Raw genomic sequence first — 23,056 nt, 5'->3', positions numbered from 1 at the left:
TAGCAGACTGCGTGGTTGTCGCTGAGTTTGCAAATGTCGTCCTCTAACGGTGGGCTGTGAGTATTGTTTATTTCATGCTTTGTTGAATAATAACGCACATTTAACAAATCCTACAACCTGGGTTCTAAATTAATATCAACCAACCCGCTAAAAAGGGGAGTTAAAATTAATTTTGGCGGATGTTGATAACATTTTACAAGCCAGTTTGGCCGGTGATGCATGTGAGGCAATCCTGTCGCGATCCAAAATACTGTGACAATTGTTTTATTTTCACAAGTTGAATGAGATACTTAACTAATTGAACCATTTTCAACATAATATATTTTGTTTATAATTAATAACTATTATTTTTCATGAACAATACATAGCTTTAAAAACTAATTTGAATAATCATGGCTCAGTTTGCTGACCAAACCCAGGAAACAGGTGAGACATGATTGGCTGTTACTGATTTCCTCAGCACAGGTGATCTCATCTTCAGTCTACAGGAAGTGGAACATTTTTTTTTTTTAAAGGTATTAATTGTACATGAAAAATAAGGAAGGTATCAAATTTATTCTGGACAAAACTAACTTTTTACTGCTAAAAATGGCTCAATGAGTCAAGTATCCCTCCAAGTTGACATGAGTAGAGATTTATTTGCATGTGAATTTTGGTGACAATTCAGAGCATTTTTTGCGTCATGAAGCGACATTCAGCCTTTATACATTTCCAGTTGTGCTCAAAAGTTGCACAATTGTAACTAGATGTCATCTCCATCCGTTATGACATTTGTCATTTGATGTATTTGTCATAATCCTGGACCTGGATAGGGAACCCGACCCTTTATCTGACTGAGGACCTTGGCCTCAGATTTGACAATGCTACTTCTTTTATACTACTCCTTTTATACATAATACACACACACACACACACATAATCACAACCACATGAAAGGTACTACTTGAAAAAGCTTGACTTAAAAAATCACTGACGACAACATAAAGAATTCAATGCAAAAGTTGACGATGTAGGTGATGAGCTTATTTCCCCGATTATGTCGTGATCCTGAGTTGTTGTTGTCTTTAGAGTCTTTAATGCAGCAAGCCTCCAGCGTCACTGTGATGGTCTCGCAGGTCTCTTCGAATGATGTCATTCACTGCAAACAGGATTGAGCAAGTTTAGCATTTAAATTCGAAGTCAATCCATTTTTGGTGGTGGAATTGTATCTTATATGCAGCCCCACTGGTCTAAATATGGTATTCTGGTTAATATTGCGTTAGTGGAATATGAGTTACGCAGCAAAATCTCGCCGTTTTTATCCATCTCAGGGCGCGGCCATTTTGCCACTTGCTGTCGACTGAAGATGACGTCAATGTTGCTCAGGTATCAATCAATCAATCACAGTGCAGCTTCAGCAAACAGGTGAGCTGTGATTGGTCGTTGCCTGAGCCCCGAGAAACATTGACAGCAAGTGACAAAATGGCCGCCCCCTGAGATGGATAAAAATGTCTGGATTTTTGCTTCATAACTCTTCTTCCACAAATGCAATATTAATCAGAATGTCATGTTTAGATGAGTGAGGTCACGTATAACATATTATTGTCAAGAAATGTTTAAGGTTGACTGCCACTTTAAATCTACGTTTCAAACGCATTTTCTACACTGTTCATCGTTACAAGGCATATCCACTAAAAGAAAAGGATGAATTAGAATATTTGCAGTTATTTTAGTGTCCACCAGGTGTCAATGTTTTATTTCTTTACCACATTTCGTTTGTTGTTAAAAGTACATTCTTAAAGGATTCAAGAACAGAAGTTCAACATAAAATAATAATAACGGCGTTGGACGTTATTAGACTTTGTACCACTGAGCCAGTCTGCACAAAACATTAAATAGACACACTGCAGCGTTGTTTGACACTGGTTTGTCTGTTCTTATTTGCATATCTACTTCCCTTTTACTGTGCCCACAGGGAAGATAACGAATATTTTTGGTCCGCAGACAACTAGGTCAGTCTGCAGGACTTGCAATGTTTTTGTAATGCCGTTGTTTGCGTTCACGATTTGAGGAAGACGGCGTTCATGACACCTCCGCAAGTGTCTGTTCACAAGTGAAAGAATGAGTAAAAGCGAGAGTAACAACAAGACAGGAAAGGCAACAGAAAATGCCTCATCAAGAAAACCACAACTCAGGATTTGCAAGTTGCAATGCGCCTGCTTGCGTTTTTGCAGGCTAGATTGCAAAAATCAGATGCCTCAGGCTTTGTAGTTATCTTTAGATGACTTTTCTAAAGCGTAATTTGTCACTGTGGTCTTTGTCAATTGGAACCACTCAGATGACGTAAGACCTAAGTACTGTAAATGTGGAATATTTCATAACACAAATTATGTTCTTTATATTTACACAATTTAAACATTCATTGTATCATATCATACATACCTTCAGGCACATTCTTGAGATCTAAACTTTCGGTGATTGTTCGACTGTAATTGCATTGTAGATTATTTCATCGTGTTCTTTTCTGAAAATATGCTTTGTGCACAAGGTTATCTTAGTTAATAAATAAAGTAAAACTCAAAAAACATGTTTTGTTCATGAAATAAAAACAAAAAATGCTTAAAAAAAAAAACGAAAACTAACTGAAACTACATTTTATGTTTACAAAATTAACTCAAACTAACAACTGTAGCGAAAATGTCCTTCGTTTGAGTCTTTGGAAAAAATGAGATTCATTTGGATATTTACCGGATTAAGAACGTTTGAAAGTGTGTCTCTCAGAAGTGACGTCATCTGGCAGCAGCCAATAGAAAAGCACCTTCAGATGATGTCACTCTTAGGCGACAATTTTACGTGCTTGACATTTGACTCCAATGGCTCGCCTCGCCTGCTTTTTCATTTAACTCACAAGTAATACACATAAAATAATAATAATAAACAAACTAATACTGAAACTAACTAAAAGTAAGCATGTTTTAAACAAAAATTAATAAAAACTAACAGAACCACACCGAAAGCTAATTAAAACTAACTTAAAAAAAACAACAACCCCAGAATGAATTAAAAACTAACTAAAATGAGAATTCCCAAACGATAATAAGCCAGTTTGTGCAAGACAGACGTACTCACCGTCCTCCAGGTAGTCACAGCTGACGTCCTCTTGTTTTACTGTAACCGTCTCCCGAGTGCGAGCTTGGTGGTCGGCTCCGTTTGAGCCCGTCTGGGTTAAAGGCCTCCCGCAAACGTCGCTTTGGACAAATCTGGAAGGCGGCGACTTCCCTAAAGACGGCACAACTTGCGCGGAACTTTGATGTCTCGAAGATGAGTAGGCCTGGAATGTTTGTATCATCACCTCAGGGCCTTGACTCGGTTTGTCTGTTGCCGTTTTGACATCGGAAACCTGACGTCGGTGGACGTTGGCGGGGACTGATGCTTTGAGGATGCTACCGTGGATGGTTGTAGCATAGTTTTGATAATAAAGCTGGCTTGTAGGGTGGTAAAGATCTGGCTTGTCGATGAGATCGAATGTTCTTCTTGACTGGTAAAAGGCTGGTTGGTAATCCCACGGATCTGATGCAAGCACACTGACCGGTGGAAGAATGCTCTCCTTCTCCAACCGACGGAAGTGCGACTTCACTTGTGTGTCAGACCGAGGCTGAGTGTTGGAGTAATCACACAAATTCCCTTGCCACTCATCCAGAGGTTCTGTTTTAATGGCTGGGGCACAAAAAAAAAAAAAAGGAAAAGATGCTAAAATGTTGGGAGACGGAAGTGATGCTTCAGATTAGCGACTTGATATATTGCATTTGACTCCATTACATAGAGTACAGGGGATGTAACGATATCGCATGAATTAAAATGGCGACAATATCGTTGTCGCCCTGTCACAATATTAAAAGTCAAAGTTGTGTTCCATTTGTGAAGTCCTAGCACCCTCTGGTGGTTACTTCAATGGGGCAGTCTAATTTTAATTAGGGATGTTTTGGCCACTGAGGTAGTTTTTGTGGAATGCTGAAGCATTCCTACATAGGTTATTGTGATTTTTATTCTCCACACTTTTTTGCCGCATAATACAACTCCCACATAATACTTCCAATTTACACTGTAAAAATGTCAACTAGCTTCAAAAATTCACGCCTCCCGGGGTATATATTGTCTGATTCCACATTACTTACAGTATTTGCACAATTTAACATTTAATATCAACTTTTCACCATTCATTTTCAATGGGACTTTTTTTTTTTTTTTACCCACAATATTGTAATAATGATTGTATCAGGTTCATATTGTGATATTTATCGTGATCTTTGGATATTGTTACATCCCAGATTGAGCAATGAGATAAATACCTATTATAGGGGTGTAGATGAAGTGCTGAGGCTCACTGCGCTTCTTCTTCCCATTGATGACATAGAAGTTGACTTTGGCTGTGTGGCATATGGTGCGGTCTCGATATGGAGGGACCTCGACCATCAACATATTCTGGAAGGGACGGTGAGTGACAAGCGGTCGCGATATGGAAGACTGATGTACATTTGCAAGTCCGGAAGGCGACTGTTGTGCGACTGCAAGCAAACTCACACATTGGCTTTTTTCTCGGTCCGTATTTGCCTCCACCTCCCAGATTTGTTGGCCGTCTGAAAGTAGTGAAGAACAGACAGCATGCAAATGGATTTAATTAAAGAGTGAAATTTGCTTTCTGTTTGTTGTTGAGGATTGTTCAACACTTGATTACTCATCCAAGTTTAGCTTTTCTTACCACATCCTGTTGACTGAAAAGCCATGCAACCATGAAGCTGTTCCGGATAAGAAATTTCCGTGTCAAAGTATACAGTTGTGTACTGTTTGATGGTATCCAGTACAAGAGCTTTATTGAAAATTCTGACTTTTTAAAATTTTATTTTGAGTATATAAACATTCCCTGCGATTCGAGCCTGGGCGTAGGAAGATGATGTTCAAGTCAAGATGTTGTTACCTCCACTTTGAAAATGTAGATTTTGGAGGGAAATGTGGTACACTATTTCTTCTTTAGATGCACCACCGAAGAAAATCAAAAATTAATGCGGTCATTTGCTTCAGAGGCTTACTGGGTCCCTTTGAGAAGATGTCTGGTTTGATGGTTAGACACATTTCCGGTGTTTGTGCTCAGTAAATATTGCAAGGTACTTTCTATTTTTAAATGGTTACTTATAGTGATTTAGATAGGGTGACCAGATTTTCAAAATAAAAATCAATATATTATAATTTGTATTATTATATATTAAAAAAAAATGGGCGGCACGGTGAATGAGTGCTTAGCACGTCCGCCTCCCAGTACTGAGGACGCAAGATCGAGTCCAGGCTCGGGCCTTCCTGGGTGGAGTTTGCATGTTCTCCCTGTGCCTGCGTGGGTCTTCTCCGGGTACTCCGGTCTCCTCCCACATTCCAAAGACATGCATGGCAGGTTAATTGGGTGTTCCGAATTGTCCCTAGGTGTGCTTGTGTGTGTGGATGGTTGTTCTTCTGTGTGTGCCCTGCAATTGGCTGGCAACCAGTTCAGAGTGTACCCCGCCTACTGCCCAAAATTGGCTGGGATAGGCTCCAGCACCCCCGCAACCCTTGTGAGGAAAAATGGTCAAGAAAATGGATGGATGGATGGATGGATGGATATTCAAAAAATTCTCACCAGGAACTATTTATATAGCAAATTGAATTGCTAGTCAGTCTGGTTGTGTTTTTACTTTAGCTAATGCTAAATGCTTTTTTTTTGGGGGGGGGGGGGTTCAATGGCTAAAAATAAATTGGAAGCTGGCTGAGTCGTTCATCTCGCGCTGGTCCCGCATTGTAACATTGGAAATTTGCTACCAGAAAAGCTCAGCTTGGGTTGGGTCTGACCAGTGAACACAGCAAAAATACTAGCAGGACTACATTTCCCATGATGCTTAGACAGAGAAGCAGAAAGGAGTTCTAGTTCTGGTATGACGAAAACCTGACTGCTTGCGATTTAACAGTTAAATTATTATTATTTTTTTTAAAGTGACACCGGTAACCTGCGTAAAAGTGAGACAAAACAATACAACAATGAGGCTGGCTGAATCCACCAGAACCTGAGGCTGAAAACCAGGACAGTCGGTTACACTGAGACTGTCTCGGGTAAGACCTAACATCACGGTTCTGTTTCTCATTGAAGTCTGACCTTGTGTCTTCTCTGAGAACATCACTCTCGAATCATATGTGAAGTTGTGGCCAGTCAGGAGCATTTGTTGCCCCCCAAGTACCGAGCATCGGTCCAGGTTCTGCATCTTGACCAAAGGGATCTCCTGAGCTGAATGCTGGGCTGAACAAACACAATAGGCTCAATGTTTCCATTACAACATGCCTTTTTTGGGAGTGGTGTTTTGTTTTTTTTTGTTTGTTTTTTAAACAAGAGCAGAATCCACTTTGAGGATAGAAAATACAACAATCTGAGGAATGTTGAATTTGAATATCGTGAAATTATCAAATAGGTCAACCCGAATGCAATGATGACTCATCTTTTGCGACATCCTTACAGCATTCAATGGGATGGGAGGCCACTTGAAGAGACACCAGGGGGCCTTCAGGTTGCGGTATGTGAACGCGAAACACCAAGCGTACGCGAGTGTTTTTGCGTCCGACGTCAGTCTCGCCATTCCGCAGCTCGATGTCAGCGTTTCTCCGCTTCAGAATTCCCACGCAGTCGATCCTGGGAAACATGACAAAAGACCGCCAGTTACACAGGTTTCTGTCAACGGTTGAAACTAAAAGAGCAAAATTGGTTGAAAGCTTAAGGAAACTGAATTGTTTATGAATTGGAGTGTACTCTGACCTGGTATAAAATATAAAAAGAATTTGCTGAGCTTTTTTTTTTTTTTGTATTGTTTGTATTGTTTTTTTTATTTGTTTTTTTTGTACTGTATTTGTTTTAAATTTTCTGTTTTTCTGAATATTTTTTTTCTGTTTTACTGAATATTTTTTTCTGTCATAAAAAAAAATAATAATTCCGAAGTGCAAGAAAAAATCTGAAAAACAGTAGGAAAAAATGACGGAAAGAAATATATAAAAAAAAAAAAAACCTAAAAAATATTCAGTATTTTTTATTAGTATTTTTTTTACCTCTGAACTCTGACTTGTTGCAGACTCGCTAATGGCGGACACTGTAATACGCTTTCGTAGAAACTTAACAGTCAGCTTACTAAAATCATACCGATCGATTGACATGTATGTATACTGACATGCTCCATAAAATTATATACCTCGCTTGTATTAGAATGACAGTATACTGTAAAAAGTATCAAACATTACCAATACCGTGTGTGCCTTATCTTAACTGAGCCAGTAAGTCATACGTTGGTACAGGTACGTTGGAGGTAAAAACTACTCCGAGAAAAAGAAGCTGGTGCTCTTTTTTTTCCGAATATTTTTTGTCTGTTTTTCTGAGTAATTTTTCCTTGTTTTTCAGAATATTTTTCCTGTTTTTCAGAATATTTTTTTTGGCAGTAGAGATATTCGTAAAAACAGAAAAAAAAAAAAAAACACAAAAGCAAAACAAATGTTGCCAACGCATTTATTGTTGTGGTTGTAAACGCTTGTAGGCCTGTATGTCTTTCATGGAAAACCATGCTGGCACACAGGAAGTAGTGCATATTTCTTTCAGCAGCAACATTAAAATGTGCGTTATTTTGTGAAGCCACAATCATTCCGGTTTGAACACCCTTAGAGACGTTCAGAAAGCCAAATAACTTCAGCAAGTGTTAATATATCTGTGAAGTGTTTTTAAACGCAGGCTACTCACACCACTCTCATGTTGTTGTTTGCCTGCAGAGGGATTTCTAACACTTTGGTCCCGTTGATCATCCTCTCCACGCTGGGCGTGGTCACAGTCTTCCCGGTGATGCGGTGGGCCTGGTAGAAGGCGTGCGGTTTCAGCAGCCGCTCGTCGGCCGTCCCGATGAAGACCTGCAGGCCCAGTGGAGCCGTGCCTCGATAACCGTGGAGCTGGTGGGTGCCGCGAAAACAGTAAAAGTAGCTCACTGACAATTTTTTGTTTTTTTTGCGTAACTGAAAAACATCTTCGTACCAGTAAAGCATTCCCTGTGGGGAGGATTTTTCACAAGTGCATTTTTTTTTTTTTAGCTATCAAACGATGACATTTTTTAATCAGATTAATCGCATCGTACAATTTTGATTAATCACGATTAATCGCTTAATTAAAAAGGCTTTTATCAATATTTATTTACCCGCGAAGTTTATTATTATTTATTTATTTATTATTATTGTAAATTTATTATTATTATTTATTTGCTATGAGAAAATCTTCTACATTTTTTGATCCACTGCACACGCTCACCCCCCCCCCCCCTTTTTTTTTTTTTACTAATTTACTCCCAACAACGTAGAACTTTGACAAGACTATTTTTTTTGTATTTTTTTATTTTTTGCATTAAGACAGGACAACAACATTAAAGGGATACTTGAATCATTGAACAATTTTCAGCAGTAAGTAATTTTTCTACTTACTATCGACTGATGATGACATCATCTGTGCCGAGGAAGTAGGCCAATCATGGCTCATCTGTTTTCTGGTTTTGGTCAGTAAACTGAGCCATGATTGGTTGCTCCTTACTTCCTCAGCACAGGTGATGTCATCATCAGTCATAAAGGTATTAAATTGTACATGAAAAATAATGAAGTTACCACATTAATTATAGACATAGTATTAACTTTTTACTGCTGAAAATGGCTCAATGAGTCAAGTATCCCTTTAACAGCTCATTAATTCCTTTGCCAGGCCAGCCAATCAAGATGATTAATTAGGCCATATTTGCATTTGATGTGAACATACCTGCTTGCGTGTTTACGGTCGACTTCATCAAGCCAAATCACGATCATGGGGGACTATGCATTAATTTGAATTTGTATGTCTGTTCGAGATCGTGTCTTGCAGGAAATGCTATTTTGCGCGCACAATCTCGCTTCTGCTTATTCCGAATCAACGGATGGCAGAGACAAGAAGTGAGAGTGACTTTTTTTTCACCCCTTTACTTGTTGCTCGATGTCCAAACATTAAAACCTCCCAAAGATGTTGTATGTATCCAAACACATACCTGGACTTCGGGGTGGCCACCATTTGCCGTCTTGACAGGTCCGCGGCTGCCCTCGGTCTCGTAGTGAGCCCGGTGGTGCGACCTTGGCTGCGACTTCATCACCAGCTCGTACGGACTCGACTGACTGGGCAGCGGCCAATCGAGAGAGGGTAGAGGCGCCAAGGAACGACCTCTTTAAGGAGAAAGAGGAGCGATAAGAGAGGAGATTCTTGACATTCTTTGAAAAAGTGAGATCGGGAAAAAAAAAAAAAAACACACCCAAATCCTCCCAAGTGGACCGGATGAGGAGGCCATGACGTCGGGAGGACACAGAAGCCTCCGGGTCCGACCCTCTCCGGTTCGTGACCCTCCCTGTACATGCAACCTGGCCTTCGGTTTGACACATTTGCACCTTGGAGCGCATCTTGAGATCCGATGATGCTGCTGGTCTGAGCGCGGGACTGCTGCGGGTAGGAGGCGAGCAGGTCGGGGATCGGGCTCGGGCTCCGGGAGCGCTGTTTGACGGGAGTGACCCCCGGGCAAGGGAGCGCCTGGTCGTGGGCGCGCTTGCCTTGCGGCGACACGGAGCGGCAGCGCCGGTTGACGAGCGGTGAGGGCGGGGCTTGGTGCTGAGCCAGGAGGAAGAGCTCATCGGGGAAGCTGGTCGCCAGAGAGGAAGACGTTTGGATACCCTGGAGGAAGGGGCAAAGGTCAACGGCGGACCAGTCGCTGGCACGTGCGCCCCTGTTGGAAGGGGAGATGCACGGCGAGGCTGACGGGGAGAATCCGTCCAGCGGCCAGCCCGTGGAGGAGTTGCTACTAGCGGGGCTGGCGCACTCCCGGTAGGCCGTAAGGGCGTTGGAGGCGGGGCTGTGCTGTAAACCCTGCGGGGTTAGAGAGTCCCCCGACGGAGTGATCTCAATCCTGGGGCTGGGAGCCCGGATGATGCCTAATTGTGTTGTTGCAAGGATCACGGGGTCAAAGGTCAACTCCGATGAGCTTTCTTCAGCTGGGCTGTTCGAGGAGGCGTCCTTAATGAGCGCAGTGTGAGGGTAGACCTCCAGTAGGGTGGGCTGCTCGGCGTCATCTGTCAATACGACACGCAGATTTTACAATTGAACAACTTTGTAGTAAAATGCAGTTCTGGACGTCATAAGCGGGGTCAATTGGGTCATCTAAGATTATCCGATGTCTGTGTGGTGTGTTGCGGCCAGAGGTGGGCAATTGACACAAATTGATTCAGATGTTAATTACTCTATATTATGCAAATTTGGGGTTAAGTAGGTGAATTAGTTTCTTCCCTAATCTTAAAGATATACACACACCATAATATAAAACACATCTACACACAAGCTAATAAATATTCATTGTAGCTGCCATATTTATCTGCACTTTGGTATTCAGTACTGTACGGCATTGGATGGATGCTCACCTGGGATATAGCCAGCACAAAAATCCTCACCGGGTGGATTGTAGAGAAACAAGTCCGAAAAGTCCAATTCTTCCTGACTGATGTCAGTCGCCATCTCCGCACTCTGATCAATGTCTGATGATATTGTTATTTCCTATTAATAATGAAGTTGTCAACGACAAGAGCCGACGATGTGAGATATGTGTTGAGGTGTTCAAGCACTGAACTTCCTGTTACTGCTTCGTGCGTGCGTGCGTGCGTGCGCGTGTGCGCGTGCGTGTACTTTTAATTTTAGTATTTTGATTTGCACATTTCATTGATAGAATTAGTTATTTACTTAGGTTGTTTAAATTGAATTAGCACTTAAACCGAGCGGACGCTTACTTTTTTATTTTTATTTTATTTTTTTAATTAAAAGGTTAACCATTCGACCACTAGAGGGCAACGTTGCTCAATTTCTCCCCACGTTTCACTTTCGTCTGCAGTCCTGTATTCTGAATTTCACGTGGATGGACTCACTTGACACGTTTAACCCCAATTAAGGTGAATAATTCAAAAAATGTCCAATCATCTCTGATATCTAAGTTTTGTCGCATGGTCAAGCACACGGCATAATCATATATGATCATAATGTAGCTATTACATGCGCTGTAATTCAGATGAACGTAGAAAAGCTCTTTTCAGTGGTTCAATTCAAAAAGTAAAACTCCATTCAGATTTATTCGACACAGTTTTCACTTGCCTCACACATCCAACCACTATTGCCCTACTTGCAGATACCCTTATAAGCCAGTTGATTGGCTGATATGCGTCATGTGGGTGGAGTTACAAAGATAATTTTCCATCATAATGACCAAAACATGCAGAATATTTCACGTTTATGTGCTTATCTCAGTGCACATCTCTCATAAGTCAAGCACATCCTCTTCCTTTGCGGCCATTTAATACATCCAAATCTATTCATAATATTGTAAATACTTGATAAAATGTCAGTTTGAAAATCACAAGAACGCTTAGTTGCATTTATTCATGTATTTTATTTCCACGAATAAAATGTCTCCAGTACGTAAAACAATATACATTTAATAGAACAAATAAACATGGGCAAAACATATAGTTTAACATTTAAATACAGAACATAAGATTTAAAGACAGCTGCCTACACTCAATTTGTACACAGTAACTGCTGCGATTTTAGCCATCAACAGTCTTGAGTAATACTTTTAAATAAGTTTGAGGTATTTATGGTGATTACACGTGTAGCAATTGTATATCTTCCTATTTACAGAGCAGCAATAAAGGGAGTCGGTGGGCCAGCAGGGGTCCCATCTTTCCGTTGGAAGAATGCAACAGAACCTGGAAGAGGAATAAGAGGTACGTAATATACAATCACGATCAAATCTGATTCGATAGGAAAGTAGTAATTGGTTTCAGGGAATTCCAACGTGAGCTGTTATTTTCTCACCTCATCTCTTGACGAAAGCCACCGGTAGCTCTCTGTTGGGAATCAACAATCCCGAGTGGATCACGTCCAGCGGCTCCTCGTCCGTCGCCACAATCTCGTAATCTCGGACCAGCTGACGGGAAACAGACGACGAGTCAGTGAATATGTCCGTGGACGCCAAAAAAAACAAGTTGTCCTGAGCAGTTAGGTTGACTTTGGTGTTGTAAGACATTTTACATTGTCGTTTGTTTGTAAAGGGAAGTCATTTGAAAAAAAAATGTCAAACCTCAAGTTCCTAATATTGTGCTCTGAAATGAGCCAAACTAAGATCGGCAAGATGAGGTTTGCTGTTTTTGTTCTCTAATATAGAAATGTTACATTGGCGCCATCTGGTGGCATCTTCGTGCCAAGCAGCTATGTTGAAACGTGGGGAAGGAAGAAGCTTCCTTCCGCCAAATAATAGTAGACAAAGAGTGCTTTGCTTGAAATGATTTTTTGTCTCACTTTACTCACACCGTTGGCATCGATATGGTAGATGAACATTTTTTTATTATTATTATTTGTAGTAAATAATAGTGTAATGTTAGGACCACTTCATGTAAATTAGATTAATTTTCCGATGATCTCACGGCACAGTGGCTGGGTTACTACTAGTGATGTCACGATATCCAAACATCACGATACAAAAGTCACGATATGATGATTATTATGATATTGTGGGGATGTTGGCAACACAAAAAATGTCATAATATTGTTATTGTCATAGTAAAAAAAAAAAAACATACAATATTGTGCTTTTGTACATAACAACAACGGATATAAACAACCTAAATCTCGAATAACACTTAATATTGAGGCACTTATTTGCTAAACATATTAACTCGGTTCACAAGCATATTACGTGCCTTTCATCTGAACATTAACGTGGATTTTAAACATAGAAGGGCCAAATCATGCCTTGTGAAAATTAAACTGTACTAAAAAAAACTAGCCACCAGAGGGTGCTAGAACTGTACAAATGGAAATCAACTTTACTTTTTTTTTTTTTTTTTTAAGAGACGCACTGCTTTTAATATTGTGACATGATGACGACGATATATATTGTGGCAGTTTTAATATCGCGATAATCACAATAGTGCCGTTATCGTTACATCCCTAAAGCCTCGCTTCGGTATGGGCACCGCTTGGGTCTGCTTTTTGATGGGACGGGAATGATGCGAGCGGCTCACCCAGCACAGGGCCAGCTGCAGCTGCAGCTCGGCCAGCCGCCTGCCGATGCACATCCGCTTGCCGATGCCGAAGGGGACGTGGGCGAAGGGGTTGATGGCGCTGTTCTTGCGCAGCCAGCGCTCGGGCTTGAATCGCTTGGCGTCGTCGAAGTACTCCTCGTCAGCGCTAATGGCGTGGCTGCTGATCATCAGAACCGTCTGAAGGGGCGAGACGGAGCGTTAGGGACGAAGATCCAAAACAAGAGCTAAAGAGTCTGTCGTTTTATAGATAATCATTCTTTCACAGATGGATATAGATAAACGACCATTCACGCTCACATTCACACCTCTCGGACAATTTAGAGTCCTTCAAACTGGCCTGACATGAATTGCTTTGAACATGGGAGAAAGACAGAATGGTGGGAGAAAACCGCTGATCTGTATACTGTATATTACCGGATAGCCGATAGGCCAAGCCACAAGGCCGCCATATTACTACTCCCAAGAAACGTTTCTCCGCATACAATCGTGTACTTTGACAGTATCGAAATTGGACGACATTTGAGACAGTACTTAGAAACAGCGTTATTTATGATGTTTTCAATTACAACTTGCCTTAAACTAATCCACTTGTTTTTAGCCATCTCAGAGGGCGGCCATTTTGCCCTGCACTGCCACTTGCTGTCGACTAAAAGTGACTTGACGCTTGCTCAGGGCTCACCAATCACGTCTTAACATGTTTTCTGGGTTTGGTCATGTGACATTTACAAGCTGAGCTGTGTTTGGTCAGTACCGTGACACTGAGAAGCTGTGATGTCATCTTTCAGTTGACAGCAAGTGACAAAATGGCCGCCCTGAGATGGATAGAAACGAGTGGGCTTTGTTGCTTAAAAACCATCTTTGTCATTCATTTCTGTTTTTATGAAGTTCTGAATGTGAAAAAAAAAAATATTGAAAGAATTGTTTATTTTACATTCTCAGCATGACTCCCTATTTGCCTAATAGTTCTGGAATAGAATCGCTGCTCTGTCAGGTGTATGGCGTCTAATCCACTTACTCCTTTGGGAATGGCATAATCTCCCAACACAGTGTCTTTGTCCAGGGTCCTGCTCGTGAACGGAACAGACGGTGATAACCTGTACAATGGAGAAAGAAAAAAAAAAAAAAAAACAATGCATGGGAATTGGGCCTCATGAACGTCTAATGTAGCATGTCTAAGATAAACACAGTCATTTTTTTCCATACAGTGATGGTCCAATAGTTCATACATTCCCCTGGTATTTCCTGTGTGTTTGTATGCGTCATTGTACCTCATGGACTCTTTGAGGCAGGCTTTGAGGTAGGGCATGCTCTTGAGGTGTTCCCCGCACGGCTGCTGGTCGGCGGGCACCACGCTTGTGATCTCGCTCAGCAGTTCCGTCTGGGCGGCGGGGTTACGCGACAGGTTGAAGATAGCCCACAGCATGCTGTTGGCAGTCTGAGACAAAAATGGAGGAGAAAAGGAGAAAAAGAGAGTGAGGCAGACCCCTTTACGACGGGCATTCCGCTGCGGGGTCCTGAAAGGATCAGAAAGATGTTTCAGGTTCCTCAAAAGTTACATTTGTCCTCATATGGGCGCATTTGAGGCACTGTAACTGTAGCACATGTTTGTTTTGGAGCTGAGATGACACAACCCTCTGCCATTTTTGTTTGTTTTTTTTTACAGGAGAGGAAAATAGGCCAAAGGTGAAGCTGTTCTACAGCAATGTTTTGCTACTACTGTAAAGTACACTAGTACATTATTACCCTGTTATATTGCGCTTTCTCTATTTCTGAGATTAAGTTTTGTTTTTTTTTGTTTCTTTTTTTGTGGCGCTTCTTGTGGAAAATTCCTTCTGTATGGTAGAATTTTTATTTTTTTTTTATACAGTGAAGGTAATGTAAATTTTTGTGGCACTTCTCGCGGATTTTTATTTAATTTTTTTTTTAAAAAAAGAAACAGTATACCAAAAAAGATTTTTTTAATTTATTTTTTATTAAAGTGATATTTGACTCAATGATCTATTTTCAGCAGTAACAAGTTAATATTTTGTCTATAATTAATGTGGTAACTGCATTCTTTTTCATGTGCAATTAATACCGTTAAAAAGTATTTTTTCTACTTGCTGTCGACTGATGATGACATCACCTGTGCTGAGGAAGTAGGTTTCGACCAATCATGGCTTGGTGCACTCATCAAACCCAGAAAATAGGTGAGCCATGATTGGTTGTTACCTCCTTCCTCAGCACAGGTGATGTCATCATCAGTCGACAGCAAGTAGGAAAAAATACTTTTTAAAGGTTTTAATTGTACATGAAAAAATAATTCTGGACAAAATATTAACTTTTCACTGCTGAAAATTGTTCAGTGAGTCAAGTATCCCTTTAAGCACACGTTTTCTTATCTGCTTGTGGTCAAGTTGTTATTGTATTGTCTGTGACTTTGAATGTGTATGGCTTGCTTGGTGAGTGACATGGGTGTCAGAAAATGAGTGCTCTTAACTGGCTAACCCTCAGTTAACAAGTTTGTTTTTTGACATTTTTTTTTTCCAATAAAGTGCATTAAATGTGCACCAGCAAGCTACAATACGTTCTAACTAGCGATAGCATGTGCTATGGACTTTGCTAATATTGATAGGTGACCTTGCGCTGGTGATCATAGTGGTTGTTGCAATATTACTCCATATGGAAAATTGCTCCCTCAAATTTTGTAATGAAATTATTTGGATGGAACACTTTATATCGATTCATTACAATCTCCACTCTCAAAAGTCTGCTGTATTCAAAGCACGCCTCCTCTTCTTTTTCATCTGTGTTGTGAAAATGCGTCTCACCGTTTCCACGCCGCCGATCTGCAGCTCAGCGATGGCGGCGTACAGCTCCTTCTTGGACAGGTCGCTGTGGTGCAGGATGTCGCCGATTAAGTCGTCCGGTCCTCCGGGTGCATTCTGCTTCAACTTCTTGTTGATGTAAACTTTGGCTGAGGAGAGAAAACGGGATCTTGCTAAATGGTCAAAATAAGAATTATGCAAAAAATAATTGGAATAGTGTCATTAAGGATGGATTCTCGTACTAGTATTTTAATGCAAGTATAGTGGCCAGGACATTTATTTACGCTATTCCAGGCATTATATTGAGAAAATAGATACACGCCATAACTCAACTTTTCTCTGCTGTGTGCTTTTTGTTGTTGTTGTTGTTTTAAATCTACTTTCTCGATGCTATGTCATAACTGAACTTTTTTTTTTCTGCGTCCCTGTCGACCTCATTGCTGCTGTTACGACAAATATTTGGCAAGTTTGTGCTCTCGTGGGTCACGCAGTTTACTACAACCCTGGCTGTCGTTCACGTAAGTACACACACACGCACACGCGCGCACAAAAAGTGAGCATCCAGTTCATACGCGCTTCGCTTGTCATCTGACTGACGCTAAACTTTGACCAAGTGACGTACACTGCCTGGAAATGCTGCTATGTTTTCATCTTCTTTGTTGAGAGGCACCCATATGGAGTGGGAGGATCGATTATGTTGACCCGGAATATTCAGTAGTAGTATTCAATATTTTATAGACACTTTGACACTTTTATGCTGTAAAAGCTGGCATTTTTTCATTTCAATGTAAAAATTGCACCGGATAAAAGACAGGCGGGAAATTTTCCACTTTTGGGGGCAGTAACAGAGTCGGGATGTCTGTAAAAGCTTTCAAACTGATACAAAGTCAACCTACACATTTTCCACTTTGGTATGTTGTAACAGTTGTTTATAATCTTAACAAATGTGTAATTAAAGCTCATTTGCTCCCAAAAACGTATAAACACGTTTTATTTTAAATGTTTTAATTGTCCCAAAGACGTATTTATACGTTTTTCAATGTTTTTGTTTTGTTTTGTTTTTATGATAGAGCATACTGAAGGCTTTGATGCAGCCTCTCAACTGCAAAGAACGGTTGAAGAAATGGTAGTTATTACACAAATGGCCAGAAGGTGGCAGCAGAGCAAAGGAGATCAACCAAATGTTGAAAAAAAGCTCAATTACTCACGATTCTAAATAGATTTGTGAATAATGATGAAACTTAGCTATATTCTAAGGCTAATTGCTGCAAAATGGAAACAGATAGAAATGTACTTTTTTCCTGACAAAAGAAGAGACTTTAATCTTTCTTTTGGTAGGTTCCTTGTTTTTTTTTTATAGCAATAGAACACAATATTCTGTGGGCCTTTCAAAATCAGTCAAAATCCAGTAAAACAGTCGGGAGCAAAGGGGGTTGCTTCAGTCAAAATGGCGGAGAGTGAATGAGTTAAATACTGCTGGTGCGCTCATTTGATTGCCTTTATGGCGCCATGTCAATTTATGCTAGCATGATATTTAGCCTAGTATGCAAGCTAATATTGATGAGCCTCGTGAAAGTGGTTTAAAAATTTTAATTTCTGAATACAGCCAATTATTTATGGTGAGTTCACTATTGTGTACATTCAAGAAGCCTGCCGTTGATGTTTTATGACCTTCTCCACTTCAAAGGATTTGCTGCCATCTTGTGGTAGATATAAATTCAGTCCCATTTCAAAAAACGAGTTGATTGTGGAACTGTGGCAAAACCAAACCAAAAAAAACGCCTTCCATGAGCGATTTTTGCGGCGTCTCCGCGTGAAAGAGGCGTACCCGTACTGAAGATGCGATCCCAAGCAGCCGTGTGATCCTGCCATGTTTTGGTGTTGAGGCTCTTGTGGAGCTCCACGGGCGTCACCATCATCATGCCAAAGGTGCTCATCATCTGTGAAACGGAAATCCGCTCTTGTTAATCCAATCATCACCTTTGCTGATCACTCTGTTTTGTTTTGTTTTGTCAATACTATCGCCCCCAAACACCCTGCTAACGACCCCCCCCCTCCCCCACCCACCCCCACCTCTTCCATATCTCCCCCTTTTCCACCTTTTTGTGATAGTACATCGATTATTGGTTTGCCCCAGTAACCGGCTTCACTGGCGGCAGTTCAGCTGACCTCGGCTTGGGTGAACCCAACGAACCCGCAGATCAATCATCACACATTCGTGTAGACGTCACGTTCTTGTGTTAAAGTGTCAATAAAAGCCGCAATATGGTCGCTGTATTATAGACGATGGACAATACTGCCACCTACAGGCCTTCACTGAGTCACCTTTATAGTCCGATGAAACACATTTGGAAGACGACTTGTCATAAAGATGGAAAATCAGAAAGTGCTTTAATGCGGGTGATTTCAATTTAGTTGAGCTTTTGCCATTTTGAACACTACATTAATCTGCTCAGAAATTCAAGAGAATAACAGCAGTTTTATTTTGGTTTTGGTTTTTGGAGGAAACTAAAGCACGGTTGAAGTTCGCTCTATAGTGATCATCAAAACAATGCATACATTAATGCCGCATATCGTGCATATATTTAGTGCTTGTTAAGCTTAATAAAGTCACCATGCGAGTCATGAAAAACTTTAATGTGGACGCTTTCAATTTTAATTTAGATCAAGAATGTGCAATTTCAAACGGACTAAAGCACTTTTTTGGGGGGGTTCAGGATGCAAGTAAATGGCTTAAATTTCATCTTCAAAATGATGTGCTCTTCAATTTTTTTTGTCCACATTCAGAAAATTCATAAACGATCATTTACGATTAAAGAGCTTTTTTTTTTTTTTTTTTTTTACAAAAATAAAAGTGATTTTGGTATGAACCTTGTGCTTGTCTAATACTTTTAGTTTGTGCATTTAAACCACAAACTGCACTTCCATTTTTATAAATTCAAGACAAATGGGTGAGAACATGCATTTGGTTTTGGCAAATTCAAGAGTGCGCTGCGCTCACCGTTTTGATGGCAGTGATGAATTTCATGGCCTCCTCGTCGACCTTTTCTTGCAACAGACCAAAACGCTTGTCGTAGAGTATCAGACAAATGGCTTAAATGAGACAACAATGACATTTATTTTCAGGTTCCATTTTGCTGTAGTAGAAGTAAATCAAGTCACTCATTTGTATAAAGTGTACTGCCATATAGTAATCATCAACATTTAGATGAAACTTACTCTCAAAAGACCATTTATTGAGTTCGAAGTTCAAGTCTTCAATCTTGCCATCCATGTTGATTTTTCCAATTCTGCTCACAAATTCTGCCATCACCTATTGTAATGTTTTCCAGTTAAAAGTGGAAAAAAAAAAAAAATCATTTCAGCATGTTCCTATTGGTGCCTTACCTGGTTGATTTTGCCGTCCAGCTTCGCCACCTCTGTTGGCTTCATCAGCTTCTGCTGGAAGACGCTCCTCACCCTCTGCCAGTCTTTTCCTTCACTGAATTATTTAAAAAAAAAAAAGAAAAAGAAAAAAGAAAATGTTGGTCACCCTCCAGGTCAGTCAGAACGATCGAGATTCGAAAGTGAAAACTCCCCCCCCCCCCCCCCCCCCCCCCATGTGGAGGTCGACTTACAGGATGAGGAGCCCGTACGCCTCGTCCCGCAGGTCCCTGTAGGCTTTCCACGGTTTGATCTCGAGCCTCTGCGGGTGCGCGCCTTCCTTGCGGTAGAGCGCCTCCAGCAGGCCGGGAGCGCCGATGTGCACCGACTCGAAGGAGCCCAGCTTCATGCGGAAGATTTTGCCGAACTTTTTATGGTAATCCACCTTGAGAGCGAAAAAACAACAAAAAACGTTAGACCAAATGAAACGTAAACAACATGAATTGGAGCGTACCAGAGCTTCGTGTTGTCTGGCGAGCCCTCCTTTAAACAGGAGCTCCACCAGGCTGCCGACAAGAGGCCAGTTGGTGGGTCCGGGAATGGCATCCAGGTTGTGCGCCCCCGAGAAGGAGGAGGAGGAGGCGGCGGCGTGGGGGCACCGCGCAGCTGCCTCCACAGCATCCTTCTCCTCCAGGACGCACACCGACGATGTGGGCTTGAAATGCTGCAGCCCGACGGACTTCTTCCTCAGCAGCTCCACGATTTGCGGCACTTTTTGGATCTGCGCCCTCATCCTCCTCCTGATGGGTTGGAACGCGCAGCTTTATTTCTTTCCTTATACTTTATTTTTTATTTTTATTTTTTTATTTCCCCCCCTCTCAGAGTCTTAGCTCGCTTTCCTGGAAGTGTCACCGCCACATATATACGCCGAGTGGGTTTATTCCGGCCCGCCAGCGAGCCAATCAGGAGCCGGTGCGCCACGGTGTGGCCGCCGAGCCCACCATTCATTTATGTTGAGAGGATCGTATGGCCTCAGATAGACCACGGAAGTGCCCCCTAGCGACCCCCGCGACACCCACGCACCCCCTACTCCTCCCCTGTTTGGCTCAACACGAGCCACCGTCGAGGTGACGCGGTTCGCGTGGACCGATGCGCGCGCATGCGTGCACCCATCCGGGAGAAACGAAACTTTGGCACGGATACATGTTACTAGTACTACACGCACTCGTAACGCACCGGGGGCAAATATTTGCGCCTGTGAGGAGAACGTAGTGCTTTTCCTGTGTTTGTTCAATGGGGATTTTAAAAGATTTTGTGAAGATTTGAAAATGATTTGGACACATTAGTTATGGAATGCCATTTGGACATTTATTCAATATAGCCGATACTTGATATTCTGCTAGTTTGCTTTTTGTTCTGACTTGTGAGACAATACAACATACTAGTTGAAGAACTTGGTGACCCAGTGGCGGTCCTAGTTTGAATGCCCCCCCCCAAAAAAAAGGCAACTCTCTCACCCACTACAAGATAAAGTGTATCATTACTGTAATACAATGGAAAACAATATGACACATTGTCTCATGCACACACTTCTCACATAGCGGAACTCAAGATGCGTTATATTACCAATATTATTGACATTGTGGTGATACAATGCATATGCCACATAGCAAACTTGTGGTTCAGTACCCGGTGGATTAAACGATCTGCATATTTTTAAATATATATTTTTACTGTTTTTTTTTTTTTGAGAGCCAACCTATGCTGTTCGTGTAGTATTCTATGAGTCCGGACTTACGTGCAGCTCCTGTACTTTATCCAGGATGTAATCCACTGGAGTCCTTTCATGCTTTTTAAGGCTGCTTTAATTACTAACAAAACAAGTAGAAAATAAATATACATACCAAAAGAACAGTAGGAGAAATGTCTCCGCAGCTCAACACTGTCCGACTGGAGCCTCATTTCCCACGATGCCCAAGATCAAAGCCTTTTGCTGGACTCAATGTATCATAAAGAATAAAAAAACAAACAAAAAAAAAACAAAAAACATAACTACTATGGAGCTTTTCTTGAAAAACACTTAATGGTGCAGTACATTCATAATAACTGTTTTTTGGTTAAAAAAGCTAATATATACTATATATAATATACAACATGATACATTGGAAGAAAATGGTGACAATGCATCACAAAAGAATACTAAATTAGAGCGATTGCCAGTAAAAATACTGCCATTCAAAGCTCGTCTATATGCTGCAGTAGAAAATGATAGTTTGCTGTATCAATATTTTGTACACCAAATGCACATTAGTCAAAGGTATCAAGTATCAATGACACATTTATTTGAAAAAAAAAAAATTAATAGTTTATTCATCTTACAAAAGTGGTTTTAGTACACACATTTTAAGTGTTAAAGTTGACAGAAAGTTTGTTCACATAAGAATTTAGTGATGTAAATGAGCAGGAAATTAACATTTTCCGGATGTTTGGAAAAAAAAAAAAGTCTTTCTTCATGGCAAAATAGTGGTTTTACTCCAATATTTGTGAAAATGTTTTGAATTTTTTTAAATAGAAATATATCACATTTGATAAGTAGGATTGTACTTATCAACACATTTCTGGTCACCATAAGACTTCATATACTGATTTTCTTTGTGATTTATCCCCAACATCTTTTGTGTGCATTACAAACAGTAAAAAAAAAAAAAAAGAAAGAAAGAAAGAAAAAGGTTTAAAGACAGACGTTATAAAGACAGAACATTGTAAAAAGCAAACGCTTGCTCTGTTATTCCTCTTTATGAGCCAAGCGGGCAAAATGAGCCCCGGTAGCCTGTTAGGCAACTCGTCTCCAGAACTTCCCTGTCCTGAACCCGATGTAACTCTGGCAAAGTCACGGACAGCTGGCACACGGCGAGGGCCCCCCGAGTCGCGCAGAATCAAAAAACATGTTTTCTCGGCCTGTTCTGCGGAGGCAAACACAAACTGCGCAATAGCCTTGGCGCTGACCTTGAGCGCAATGAGTGACTAATGAGGCTTTTATCTCAGTAAATGTGTGTTCCTGTTTTTATCAAAACACCAACTGTTTTTGTCAGATGCTCGGATTGTGCAATTACACCCCCCTCGTGCCCCCACCAAAATGTTCCCGAGCGGAACCTTTGGTGGTACACACGTGGACCTGTGTTGTGAATGACAACTAAAGCATGCATTAAGGACGTACCCGAATTTTATGTTTTTATTTAATTTAAGTCACCATTAGCTTTGTTATTTTAGCAATGCTATATGTAAATCTTTTCACAATTAGCACATGTACTGTAGGCTACTTCCTGTATTGTAAAAGCTCCGATTCACCACTAGGAAACAAATACCCTTCCACATCCTTTTTACCAATGTAGAACAATTGAGCAAACATGATAAATAGTGTGAATAACGATTTTAGCCTCTTCGCTACATCAACAGATTGAATGTGTGATGTGTCAGCTGAAAGATATTACATGTGTTAATTCAATCAATCAATCAATCAATCAATCAATCAACTTTATTTATATAGCACCTTTCATACATTCAAAATGCAACTCAAAGTGCTGGACATCCATAGTACAATAAAAGGTATAAAAAAAACTAAAAAAAATTAAAAAAAACTTGGCGGGGCACAGAAGTACCCTGTAAGGAAAGGCACCCAGGAGGAGTTCATCCACAATGAGATGGATGAAGACCAGACA

General features: G+C 40.8%; 2 protein-coding genes and 1 long non-coding RNA gene across 4 annotated transcripts; 1 reads left to right on the top strand and 2 right to left on the bottom strand.

Annotated features, from left to right (window-relative positions):
- The first annotated feature begins 2 nt into the window (after positions 1 to 2).
- Positions 3 to 15,135, top strand: LOC144023220 (uncharacterized). Its single transcript, XR_013284503.1, has 3 exons — positions 3 to 56; positions 7,801 to 7,977; positions 11,762 to 15,135. It is a non-coding gene; the product is annotated as an uncharacterized LOC144023220 (long non-coding RNA).
- On the bottom strand, positions 205 to 10,680 carry nfatc2b (nuclear factor of activated T cells 2b). Its single transcript, XM_077528398.1, has 10 exons — positions 10,495 to 10,680; positions 9,342 to 10,149; positions 9,084 to 9,255; positions 7,772 to 7,974; positions 6,510 to 6,682; positions 6,155 to 6,295; positions 4,561 to 4,616; positions 4,329 to 4,461; positions 3,109 to 3,696; positions 205 to 1,138 (listed from the first exon to the last, which is right to left on the bottom strand). The coding sequence occupies exons 1-10, from the start codon at positions 10,586 to 10,588 to the stop codon at positions 1,074 to 1,076; spliced, it is 2,433 nt and encodes an 810-aa protein (XP_077384524.1). The 5' UTR covers positions 10,589 to 10,680; the 3' UTR covers positions 205 to 1,073.
- Positions 11,491 to 21,376, bottom strand: cyp24a1 (cytochrome P450, family 24, subfamily A, polypeptide 1). 2 transcript variants are annotated; one of them, XM_077528411.1, is made up of 13 exons: positions 21,242 to 21,376; positions 19,852 to 20,137; positions 19,592 to 19,782; positions 19,362 to 19,455; positions 19,194 to 19,287; positions 18,976 to 19,067; positions 17,803 to 17,914; positions 15,978 to 16,123; positions 14,436 to 14,602; positions 14,183 to 14,261; positions 13,147 to 13,344; positions 11,939 to 12,050; positions 11,491 to 11,829 (listed from the first exon to the last, which is right to left on the bottom strand). In XM_077528411.1, the coding sequence occupies exons 2-12, from the start codon at positions 20,128 to 20,130 to the stop codon at positions 11,940 to 11,942; spliced, it is 1,563 nt and encodes a 520-aa protein (XP_077384537.1). In that variant the 5' UTR covers positions 20,131 to 20,137; positions 21,242 to 21,376; the 3' UTR covers positions 11,491 to 11,829; position 11,939. The 2 variants fall into 2 exon arrangements, with proteins under 2 accessions (XP_077384537.1, XP_077384535.1); XM_077528409.1 differs by having other exon boundaries at positions 21,136 to 21,317.
- Positions 21,377 to 23,056: the final 1,680 nt, after the last annotated feature.

Source organism: Festucalex cinctus, chromosome 8 (genome assembly GCF_051991245.1).
Source record: "Festucalex cinctus isolate MCC-2025b chromosome 8, RoL_Fcin_1.0, whole genome shotgun sequence".
Lineage (NCBI taxonomy): Eukaryota > Metazoa > Chordata > Actinopteri > Syngnathiformes > Syngnathidae > Festucalex > Festucalex cinctus.
The sequence above is the reverse complement of the archived record's forward strand: the minus strand, read 5'-3'. Positions and strand labels throughout refer to the sequence as shown.